Source organism: Centruroides sculpturatus, unplaced genomic scaffold, assembly GCF_000671375.1.
Source record: "Centruroides sculpturatus isolate CEXI.00-Female unplaced genomic scaffold, Cexi_2.0 scaffold2092, whole genome shotgun sequence".
NCBI lineage: Eukaryota > Metazoa > Arthropoda > Arachnida > Scorpiones > Buthidae > Centruroides > Centruroides sculpturatus.
In genome coordinates this window covers 26216-39139 of record NW_019386247.1, presented here as the reverse complement: position 1 = coordinate 39139, position 12924 = coordinate 26216, and the positions used below count along the sequence as shown (strand labels likewise).

At 33.0% G+C, this 12924-nt stretch overlaps 2 protein-coding genes and 1 long non-coding RNA gene across 3 annotated transcripts; all 3 read right to left on the bottom strand.

The window, feature by feature from the left end:
* Positions 1-570: 570 nt before the first annotated feature.
* On the bottom strand, positions 571-3414 carry LOC111614257 (cholesterol 7-desaturase-like). Its single transcript, XM_023355635.1, has 7 exons — positions 3272-3414; positions 2980-3175; positions 2545-2733; positions 1911-2089; positions 1606-1845; positions 888-1058; positions 571-799 (listed from the first exon to the last, which is right to left on the bottom strand). Exons 1-7 carry the CDS (start codon positions 3272-3274, stop codon positions 644-646), a joined length of 1134 nt encoding a protein of 377 aa, XP_023211403.1. The 5' UTR covers positions 3275-3414; the 3' UTR covers positions 571-643.
* Positions 3415-4144: 730 nt separating this feature from the next.
* LOC111614251 (cholesterol 7-desaturase-like) lies at positions 4145-5341 on the bottom strand (the record flags this gene model as incomplete). The annotated part of the gene is made up of 3 exons (XM_023355631.1): positions 4145-4393; positions 4458-4636; positions 5161-5341. Coding segments are annotated over 3 exons (609 nt in total), but the record flags the coding sequence as incomplete, so codon positions are not given.
* Positions 5342-5682: 341 nt separating this feature from the next.
* On the bottom strand, positions 5683-8484 carry LOC111614255. The gene is made up of 3 exons (XR_002754896.1): positions 7399-8484; positions 5918-6148; positions 5683-5821 (listed from the first exon to the last, which is right to left on the bottom strand). It is a non-coding gene; the product is annotated as an uncharacterized LOC111614255 (long non-coding RNA).
* Between the last annotated feature and the right edge of the window lie 4440 nt (positions 8485-12924).

The following is a 12924-nucleotide window of genomic DNA, read 5'->3' as shown; positions in this document are numbered from 1 at the left end:
TTTTATTGACATCCTTATTATTTTAATTAAAACAATTACATAAAATTAAACAATAAACATTTAAGTTCGTATGTAAACAGTGGTATGATAGCATCGTATGTACAGGAAATACGAATAGGAATTGTCATATCTTTTTAATGCTGAACTGTAAATGTCAATAAACTGTATGAATAAAAGAATAAATATGTATACTGTAAACTGTAAAAAGTCGAATTCTATTGTATATAGGCTATATAAATATATTTTTTGTAATTTCATTGTTTCGTTTCTACTTATGTTGTGTGCGTGCGAATACGAATCAATATAGTCCTTGGAGAGTTAATTAATTAATGCTAATTACGTGCTTTGGGTGTCTATTAGGCCTAATTGCCTTTAGGTGTCTCGAGTCGTTCTCTAACGAAAATTAAACCGATACATAAAATACCCAGCAGAAAATATGTAAAATAGTTTAATTTCTTGCATTATTTTATGGTTATTCGTCAGTTTAACTGAAATCATTCTCTTCCTATGTGTATTGAATGTAATACACCTTGAATACACAAAATACTGGCAAACTTTATAAAACGTGACTACAGGGGTAGATTTTATTACAAAAATATGACTCTTATTATTTAAAAATCTATTGAAACAAGTTGGTTGTATTTCACCAACTTAAGGTCTTCTTAGTTAGTCTTGGGCTATTTTCGCTATAAAACTGTGAATACCATCTTCTATACCTCAATATTAACTGATCTTCTTTAACTAAAAGCGGTGCCTTTAAGAACTTTTTGTTATTCCACACGAGAATGTCTCGCTCAATCTATTCGAAATAAATATTAATCATTATTTTCTGTCGAATCTTTCTTGTAATTCTAGATTTTTCGTGGCTGTATCATTAGTTAACTTACCATTTTGGCTTCAAATAATAGTATAATGCTGGCATATATCTGTGAAAATCTAGGTCCGTAATAATGGTGGACGATCTTCTGTTGTAAAGGACGTTCGGGAGTGGTACATAGAAGGAGTATTCCACTTCCGAATATGCTCGTGATGTACGCATGTACTATTGCTGGACCGATCTTCAAGAATAAAAAAAAAGTATAGGCAATATTATTACTTATGTTTGCTATTAAATAATTAATAAAAAACACGTGATCCTAAAAGTATAAGTAAAATGCTAGAAAAATCGTTAAAATCTTACTGTTTTAAGTAGAAGTTATGCAATTTTAGAGATAAAATTATAAGAAACTGTAAGCAGCAAACAAGTAAGCAAACAAACCAATGGCCTAATCACTTATAAATCACTTATATTTAGCATATTTTGCATGCGTTTTGTAATTATTTTGGTTTCTCTTGTTACTCAGTATAATCACTGCTTATAGGTAGTGTTATACTGCCTATAAACCTATAACTATTGTTATATTATATTACTCACTTTTTCTTTTTGTGTTGTTCCTATTGTTATATATTACTCACTTTAAACTTCAGATGTGCCTTGGCGAAATTAGTGATACAAAGCAAACTTAATTAAAGTTATATATAAATCAAAGTTAATTTTGAAATTAAATGTGTGATAAAACTGTAATATAGTGGTAAGATTGGTAAGAGGTAATATATTTAGATTACCTGTTTTACGTCCATTGAAGCAGAAAACCAAGGTAAAGAGATCCCAAAAATTTTTATACGATTAGTGATTTTCATGGTTGTCATATGTTGATTTGGTTGGGAATCTTCCTTCCAAGAAGACGACCAGATATGTTTACAAAAATTCCACCAGTTATCTGGATGAAAATTACTACCAGAAAAAATACTAGCTTGATGAAGGATATTAAAATGCATTATATCGGCTCCATTTTCCGCTAATTCCTGCAAAAATTGACACCATCAAATACCGAAACAGAGAGTTAAAGCTATAAAAATTTTTGACTTACTTGTATGTGACAATTCGCTGTATATTGCGTACGACCTTTATAACTCCACAATCCTTGCTCGATCTCTGGAATTATGGGAGGTTTCCAAGATGGTGGATGACCCTCCGCGTGATGCCAAACGTATATAAAACCATTCTGTTCAAGTGAAGTCCAGGTTTTAACTTTAGCAAATTCTGGAACTGAAATAAAATATGTTATTTTAATAAATAATTTCATTTAATAACAGTATAACCTCTTATACTGTTATTAAATGAATAGTGTTATTAAATGAATAAATCATTAAACGAGGATAGCCCTCGTTTAATGATTTATTACAATCGTACGATCATATATCTAAGTGATATTTCAATAAAATTTGTATTAATTGCAAAGCATTTATGTTTGCCATATGTTCAGAACATTTATTCTGTCATTTACTATGAAAATTATTCAAGGATTGAGCAAATTGAGATCAATCAATTCTCACTCATGAAGATTTTTCTGATGCCAAAATTATTCAACTGAATTCGAATACACTGCATATGTCATAATTGACTGTACACTCTGTACACTCATCGTGCGTATGTAATAAAGCATTAAACTTGGTAGGTATCTTCCAGATCACTCTTTATATTCTATATAAATAAAATCTTACCTTTATCAGTATAAGGTATTTTCTGACAGGAGCCATCTTTACCAGAAAATAACCAACCGTGAAAGGGGCATTGCACGCAATCACCGTATACTTTACTTTTCACCCCTAAATGAGCTCCTAAATGAGGACAGAAGGCATCCAAAACGAAGCTCTGACCAGTTTTACCACGAAAGATTGCAAATTGATGACCCTGGAAAAGAAGAACTGAGTGATCTACGTTGAATAAAGTAACAGAAACATCATTAATATTCATTAGTAGAGACAATTAAAGCACTTAAAAGTATTCTTGATACTCTTAAACCGTCTGGATTAGGTTTGTTGCCATTCTAAGGTGTAACGCGTAAGTGATATTCCTAATCTAATAACAGTGAGCTCCTCCTAAACTATACCTTACGTATAAATTCGAATCAGTTATCACTAGAGATGTAAAATTACCTAAGGCAGTTACGGGTGCAGATTGGCCAATTGCAAGATTTCTAGATTCCATTAAAGGTATCCATCCATTCGGATATACAGGTGGGAGTTCACCGGGATCTCTTGACTCGTTAACTTCTCGTACCAACAACGATAAGTTATGACGTAGTTTTTTCGCTCTAGGACGTAAATAATCGTAGCCTGTCTCTGTCATATCCTACAAAACACGTTGGACAAGTAAAAAGTAATTCATGGTAAAAGGAAGGAAGAAAGAAGCATGAATAACTGACAAACGTATTAAGATCCGACTTACCATAGTTTTATCGTAGTTAACTAAAGAATAGTAAATAATTATTAATAAGACCAATAAGAGAATCAGTTGACATGGTTTTCCTGCTAAATCCAGAAAAAATATAACGAAATTGTGAAAGAAACATTCGAAGAACGAGAAGATCCACGCAGCCACCTGTAGTGTGAGGCTGGCGATGTCATATAGGAAAAAAGACATNTCCTTTATGAAGGCATAGAGCCTTTACTACATGAAAATGAAAATTAATGAATACACTGTGTACAGTAATTTACCTGATAAGACAGACCTCAGAAAAATACTTTATGAGAGCTTTTATACTTTTATAAAGCTGTCTATAATGAAAATTAATTAACTAAGGATTTTTTTGTCCTGCCAGGGTGTGGCCGAGTTATCCGGAGTGCCGGGTTATCGAGAGCCGAGTTTTCGAGGTTCTACTGTAATATATATTCAGTAGCACAGAAAGAACATAATCAAACTGGTTTCTGTTTCGGTTCGATGTTTTCTTCATTACATGGTTGAGAGTACAATTAGAAAAGAAAATTGCACTTCAAGTGTGAAAGTGGTTCATTCTCATGCTACCTACAGGCCAGAATATTTATAATTGCATTTTGTTATGAGTAATTATTACAAAAGTCAAATTGTAACCTTTTAGCATATTTTGCATGCGTTTTGTAATTATTTTGGTTTATCTTGTTATTCAGTATAACCAGTGCTTATAGGCCTATTGTTATATATTACTCACTTTAAATCTCAGATGTGCCTTGGCGAAATTAGTGATACGAAGCAAACTTAATCAAACTTATAAACCAAATATATTTTAAAATTAAATGTGTGATGGAAGTGCCATAGTGGTAAGATTAATAAGAGGTAAAATATTTAGATTACCTGTTTTATATCCAGTAAGGCAGAAAACCAAGGTAAAGAGATTCCAAAAATTTTTATATAATTAGTGATTTTCATGGTTGTCATATGTTCATTTGGTTCGGAATCTTCCTTCCAAGAAGACGACCAGATATGTTTACAAAAATTCCACCAGTTATCTGGATGAAAATTACTACCAGAAAAAATACTAGCTTGATGTATGCTATCTAAATGCATTATATCGGCTCCATTTTCCGGTAATTCCTGCAAAAAACTGACACCATTAAATACCGAAACAAAGAGTTAAAGCTATAAAACTTTGACTTACTTGTATGTGACAATTCGCTGTATATTGCGTACGACCTTTATAACTCCACAATCCTTGCTCGATCTCTGGAATAATGGGAGGTTTCCATGATGGTGAGTGACCTTCGGCGTGATGCCAAACGTATATAAAACCATTCTGTTCAATTGAAGTCCAGGTTTTAACTTTAGCAAATTCCGGAACTGAAATAAAATATGTTATTTTAATAAATAATTTCGATTAATAACAGTATAACAGGATGGCCCTCGTTTAATGATTTATTACAATTGTATGGCCAGATATCTAACTGATATCTACTGAATTCAGTTTCTACTAATCTAGTAATTCCAAATCATTTATATTTATCATACATTCAGTACATTTCTTTTCAGATTTAATCTCGACTTCTTCAATTTTATTCCATAGCTTGTCACCAAACTTTGAAGAACTTTTTCACCTCCAACACAAATTGAGTTAAAAACTCATTACTTTGGTAGCTGTATCCTCAGACCATATAAATGATTGAAGGATTGAATAGATGGAGATCAATAAATTCTCATTTATGACGATTTTTATGATGTTGAAATCATTGAACTGATAGTCGAATACACTGAACATATCGTAAATATCACGAAAATCTGTACACTGGTGATTCAGATGTAATAAAGCATTAAACTTGGTAGGCATCTTTCAGATCACTCTATATTCTATATAAATAAAATCTTACCTTTATCAGTATAAGGTATTTTCTGACAGGAACCATCTTTACCAGAAAATAACCAACCGTGAAAGGGGCATTGCACGCAATCACCGTATACTTTACTTTTCACCCCTAAATGAGCTCCTAAATGAGGACAGAAGGCATCCAAAACGAAGCTCTGACCAGTTTTACCATCTTTTGTTGTAAAGGACGTTCGGGAGTGATGCNTGATTTGCAAAAAGAAATAAAAAGTAGTAAAGTAAAAGCTGAAAATTTGGATCCTAAAGAAAAAAAAAGAAAAAAAAGGTCAACAGTTCCCTGTTCCTAATGTTATAATTAAAGGAAGTTTCATACTTTATGTGTGTTAAATTATTGTCGATTCTTCTGAAATTTTCATTTTAATAAACAATAATTTGTTTATTAAAATGTTTTTAAAATCACTGATATAGTTTTAATATGGTCCTGAGGGGGTCGCCAGAATTTTTTAACTTGTAAAGGGGTCGCGTATTCAAGAAGGTTGAAAAACACTGTCCTAAACTATACCTTACGGTTAAATTCCATTCGGATATACAGGTGGGAGTTCACCGGGATCTCTTGATTCGTTAACTTCTCGTACCAACAAAGATAAGTTCTGACCTAGTTTTTTTGCTCTAGGACGTAAATAATCGTAGCCTGTCTCTGTCATATCCTACAAAACACATTGGACAAGTAAAAAGTAATTCATGTTAAAAGGAAGGAAGAAAGAAGCATGAATAACTGACAAACGTATTAAAAGCCGACTTACCACAGTTTTATCGTAGTTAACTAAAGAATAGTAAATAATTATTAATAAGAGCAATAAAAGAATCAGTTGACATGGTTTTCCTGCTAAATCCAGAAAAAATATAACGAAATTGTGAAAGAAACATTCGAAGAACGAGAAGATCCACGCAGCCAGCTGTACCGTGAGGCTGGCAATGTCAGATAGAAAAAACGACATTTTTTGCTTTTCCGTTTCAAAAATTCTTAAGAAACCCTAAAGAAAAAGTTGACATGGTTTTCCTGCTAAATCCAGAAAAAATATAACGAAATTGTGAAAGAAACATTCGATGAACGAGAAGATCCACTCAGCCAGCTGTACCGTGAGGCTGGCAATGTCAGATAGAAAAAACGACATTTTTTGCTTTTCCGTTTCAAAAATTCTTAAGAAACCCTAAAGAAAAATTTCAAAATAACTAATTAGATCATCTGTACAATTATTAAAATCTATAAAAATACAATTTTATGCTAATTAGTCATTTGCAACTCGCTGCCCCAGCCTTTGTCAACCTAATTTTATCTTCTCGTTTTCTTCCTCGTCAACCCTACTTCAGCTGATATTTATAACGAAGACAATTCAAATTTGGCCAGTGAAAAAATGAAAATAAACTGTGTAACTGTTTACTACTTTGCAAATACAATAATTACCATGTACTGTATTATTTTAGTGCGTAGTTACCAGGGATTATGGAGTATTGAGCAGCATTAAAGCCTAGAACTGCGTAAGAAAAAAATGTGTGAAGGCCGCCCGAATCGCACGAAATTCACTCGCGGCCCGCATTTAGAAAGTTTAATGATTACTGATTTACGATTTTTATTCATATTTAAAGCTATTTATTTGATCAAGTAACTGGTCATAGACAAGAAAAATGGTCTTACATCCAGTTTATGACACCTGGAAACAATTAAAGCAAAATATTATATTTTCATAAACAACAAAACTTCCTTTATATTTAAGTGTTTAATTAAAATCTGCAGGTATGGTTGGTTACACGTAAGGAGCATTTAATCGCAGACAGTGCGTAGGTAAATTTCGTTTGCTTACGTAATTTAAATATTCAAAATTATACACAGATTTCTTCTTCGTTTGTAAAATTTAATATAATTTTATTAAATTTTAATACAGTCTCGACTGCTGATAGCACGAAGTTCACGATAATACATCTCTGTAAACAGACACAATATCGTGCAACGAGTTTTTATATCGCAAAGTGCACACAGTAAATCATTCTCTCCCCTCCAACATAAAAGTATTACCTTGGATACTGGGAAAACAAGGAAAGCTTTCAAAGAGTGAATACAGAGAAAGATTTTATCACAAAATATAATTATATTTAGAAATATCGAGCAAAGATATATGGAAAATATCCATATTTACTTAATAAATATAGTAAAATTATGACTCGGAATAGGTGAGAAGCACACTTAAATATAAATATAACTTATAAGTATTTAATTCATAATTACTTGAAAAATATTACTCAAATGTTCTTCCAAACAGCTGTTTTCCACACTCGATCTTGTGAATTAGTGAAGTCAACCAAATTGTCGAAAGACACTTCGTATATCGATGCAATCGGTTTTCTTTCTTACTTATATGTTCAATAAATGATTAACTATCGATACACAGCAGCTAGTCGAACACGCAAATATACAATGTCCTTCATCGTAGCTTATTATAGAAATTTTATCTGTTATTCAGACTTTGTCCTCGGTTAGAGAAAAAATCGAATGTTGTAAAATGCGAGGATACAAATGTCTACTGGAAATTGTTACTGGTCTTACGATACAGCTGGACTGATTTCTCTCTGAGTTTTTTGTCTCTTTCTAGCTCATTATTTAATGGAAGGCGATAAATACCATAAAAAATTGTATTTTTAATGAAGGATAACTGTAATAATTATTCTCTTTCGAAATCGTGCCTTGTTTTGAAAACGCTGCAGACAATAAATACATTCATAATTTTGCTTATTTAATGACTATATGAGAGAAAATTGCTTTTGAAACAGTCTTTCTACAACATCATTTAAAAACATATAAAAGGAAATTGAATGATATAAAAATAGATTTTACGTAAGTAGTATAAAATTAAACGAATGACATATCATGTGATATATGAATATTTACTAAATATAAAAGGGCGAATCGAATATAATGTAAATTTAATTACAAAGTAATAAAATTAAATTTAAAAAGGGAGTTTATGTTTACAGAGTAATAAAACACTTAGCCGTCTTGTCGTTAAAGGTGGGGAGTGGGTGGCGGCTCGCATACACCCTGTTGTAAAAGTAATAAACTTTAACCGACCATGACAGACGATCTTACCTGTCTCTAGTTACTAAGAATAACAAGTGGGGAGCTGTTGTTTAAACGGTAATAAAACACTTGGCGGATTATTAAGTGACTCTCCCGCTCTACTCATATTACAGCAAAAGCAATAAACACTTAACACTGGCCTTTGAAACACGGTCAATTCCTATCCGATTATAAAGGAACCGATGACAATCGGTGCAAGTTGAGATAATCTATTGGCGAGTGAGCCCTGGGGCCGTATTCTGGTCTCTCGTCTCTCGCAAGCCGGTCGCTGATTGGCTAATCATTTGGATTAGCCAATCAGCGACCGGCTTACGAGAGACCAGAGACGGTGACCAGAATACGGCCCCAGGACAAAGAATAAAGTTAAAATAAATCAATTAAGTTATAAGGGAAAACAACTGATGATGAGAACACAATTTGTAATATCTTTGCCGATTACTACAGATCCACGAATGGTTTCGCACCAGATGTTTCGGCAGTGTCAACGCCGTTATATCCAATACTTTCTTTTTGGGAAACTCAACTCCCTCAGAGGTTTATAAAGCTATAATGAGTTTAAAGAACAGTTCTCCGGATATTAATTTTTTAAGTATTGAAATTCTAAAATATATAGCAGATATCTTAGCTCAACTATTGTCGTATCTGATAAACAAATCTTTCGAAAATGGTATTTTTCCAGAAAAGTTAAATAAAAACTTAGTTTTGCCGTTATATAAGGATAAAGGTGATGTAGAAAACTACCGTCTAATCACAATAGTATCTATTTTGGCAAAAATTTTTGAGAAGATTTTCTACTTTTATAAACAAATTACAGATTATTCACAGTAATTAATACGCACAAACGGGGATATTCGACGGAAGACGCTTTGTTGTATTTGAAACAATCAATCACGTCGAAACNAGAATATAGATTTTTCCTCCACCAGGATTTGCTTATGTTCTAAACCTACACGCTTTTTAGTAAGATTTCCTTTTGAGAAGTGTTTATCACAATAACAACGAGTATTTTCTAACACTGTATATCCAACGCTATATTTTCCATAAAGATTTCTTAGCAACGTAGCAGGAAAACTTCAAACCAATTATCGATGATGAAGTATGGTTTTAAAGCTAAAATATCGACAAAAAATTCCAAGCACACCGTACAGTACAGTACGAGGTATACGCTATCTGAACGTCACGACACTAGCGGCATCTCGCGGTAAAAATCAGAACTATGACTACGAAATCGTGCTGTACGGTATCGGCTCCCTCGGGATTTGGCAATCCCCGTGTATGCACGCACCGCAACCGTCTGATTCCATCCATTAGATACACGTAGGGAGCGATTTGACTAAGTGTATTGCTTTAAGATTCAAAAAGTAAAGAATATTTTGTTATTTTTATGTACGTTTCTTTACAAAGCTATATTTAATTATAATTTTTTTTTTTCATACAATATATTCGAATAATATACGAATGGATCATAAACCATCACTGACGCGCAATTAACTAATTGCCCCTGGAAGTCGGCTTATTACAGAAATACAGCTTCCCTATCGTCAATTGTCACGGCACGCCACTGATTTTTAACTATTATAAAATGGCAAAAAGTTTAATGTAAGAGTAGGAATGGGTTCTATAAAAAAAATTCTAAATGCTGATAATCAGTAAAGTCGTCATTAATTACGACTGTACCGCAAGTACACGCGACATTTTTTATTTGTCTATCCTCTCCACCTTTAATCACCAAAATTTAATAGCATTAATTCCCTAACAAGCAAACATCCCTGCAAAATTTCAGAAATTTTTGACGAAAAACTTAGGAGTTATTAAGCTTGAAACGGGGTGAAGAGAACTGTGCCCCCCATACACTTACATTCATACACACAGAAAAAATTACTGGATTTTTTTGCATTTTTTGACGTTTCAAGGTCCCCCGAGTGTAAAAATCTGGGTAGTTATTTATTGACCGATTGTCATACTTTTCCTCTGTTTGTTATATGTAACAACCGGGAAAGTAATTAACGAATCTTGTGCAAAAATCTTCAAATAATTTTGTTATAGTTTATTGTATATTAACATGAATATAATACAATATTATGTTATATTAACAAAAGAAAAATGTTCGTCGTATAAACATTGTGTTCTTGTTAATATACATTATTCTCTTTTTAAAATGTTAAACGCTACTTACTAAACTATTTCATTTAACATAAAGAAAAAATCCTGTAGTAATGTTATTTGCATACTTATTAACGGTACAAAAAGTTGCTAAAAACTTTACTTCTTATTACAAATTTTAAGTAGACTTACAATAAACTTGCCGTAAGGAAACAGTACATTCGAGTAAATATAGTGTTGTATATCATTTATGATTGATTATAGATGTATGACTAAATATATATCATAAAGTTTCGTTATGGTAAATATCTGAACTGAAATTCGGTTGAGAACGCGCAGAGACCGTTCACCAGATAGATCTCCATCTTGGAAAAACGTGTCGTTGGCGGATGGTACAGGTATGCGCCACAATTTCCATTTAATACTGTAATCAGACCTGTAATACTAATCATCCTTACTTTAGAAACGTAGAAATTATGGCGACTTCTCAATCCCTAGTTACTTTCCATCTGCATATATTGGAATTGTAAAATTAATAAGAACTGAAATTTGGCACGGTAACATGTATAAGGGGCACGCAAACTATTTAATTTTCTTGCTTATAGGTCGAAAGGGTGGAGATTAGAGAGATTCGGGTTCAAATCGAGAGGGAATTAATAAAGATTATACTCATTGTTAACAGTTGCAAGTATTTATAAAACTTATATCTTCCTTCAAAATGAAGCGTGTGGCCATTTTNTATTTAGTTTATTTTCCTGTAATTAGAGACGATACGGCTTTAAAATAAACAGATCAGGGGCCATATTCTGGTCACTGTCTCTGGTCTCTCGTCTCTCGCAAGCCGGTCGCTGATTGGCTAATCATTTGGATTAGCCAATCAGCGACCGGCTTGCGAGAGATGAGAGACCAGAGACAGTGACCAGAATATGGCCCCTGATCTGTTTATTTTAAAGCCGTATCGTCTCTAATTACAGGAAAATAAACTAAATAAAACGTTATAAAGAAAGAAAAGTATCAAAATAACAGAGAAAAATCATAATTTCTGATAATCAGTGGCCGCGATTTTACGATTTTAAAATAAAAACGGCCAACGGTAAGCAAGCTGTACAGTACATTTCTGAACTGAGCGTAGTCACGACCCCGTATGCCAGAGCCGCACGAGTAGAATTTATAAATTCCATGAATTTTTAGACAGTACAACACAGTTAACTTCAATTGGTTCTCAACTTTATCTGTGACTTTCCATTCGTAGAAATCTATCAAATACAGTACATAATATTTTTATTTACAATTGAATGAGCTGTTAATATTCAACGAAAACAATTATTTTAAGATATATTAATTAAATACAGCATTTTTAAAATTTCAGAAGAGAATTTACTTATCCTTCATAGTTTTGAATTCCAGCTTCTCAATTTCACAGGCAAATCCATGTATTGTACGGGAACAGTACTTTCTCCAAATGTTCAGGTAATCGAAGGAAAGTAGAAAATCCTTCGGAACACGAAGTCTCGCGACAGAATATAGATTTTTCCTCCACCAGGATTTGCTTATGTTCTAAACCTACACGCTTTTTAGTAAGATTTCCTTTTGAGAAGTGTTTATCACAATAACAACGAGTATTTTCTAACACTGTATATCCAACGCTATATTTTCCATAAAGATTTCTTAGCAACGTAGCAGGAAAACTTCAAACCAATTATCGATGATGAAGTATGGTTTTAAAGCTAAAATATCGACAAAAAATTCCAAGCACACCGTACAGTACAGTACGAGGTATACGCTATCTGAACGTCACGACACTAGCGGCATCTCGCGGTAAAAATCAGAACTATGACTACGAAATCGTGCTGTACGGTATCGGCTCCCTCGGGATTTGGCAATCCCCGTGTATGCACGCACCGCAACCGTCTGATTCCATCCATTAGATACACGTAGGGAGCGATTTGACTAAGTGTATTGCTTTAAGATTCAAAAAGTAAAGAATATTTTGTTATTTTTATGTACGTTTCTTTACAAAGCTATATTTAATTATAATTTTTTTTTTTCATACAATATATTCGAATAATATACGAATGGATCATAAACCATCACTGACGCGCAATTAACTAATTGCCCCTGGAAGTCGGCTTATTACAGAAATACAGCTTCCCTATCGTCAATTGTCACGGCACGCCACTGATTTTTAACTATTATAAAATGGCAAAAAGTTTAATGTAAGAGTAGGAATGGGTTCTAAAAAAAAATTCTAAATGCTGATAATCAGTAAAGTCGTCATTAATTACGACTGTACCGCAAGTACACGCGACATTTTTTATTTGTCTATCCTCTCCACCTTTAATCACCAAAATTTAATAGCATTAATTCCCTAACAAGCAAACATCCCTGCAAAATTTCAGAAATTTTTGACGAAAAACTTAGGAGTTATTAAGCTTGAAACGGGGTGAAGAGAACTGTGCCCCCCATACACTTACATTCATACACACAGAAAAAATTACTGGATTTTTTTGCATTTTTTGACGTTTCAAGGTCCCCCGAGTGTAAAAATCTGGGTAGTTATTTATTGACCGATTG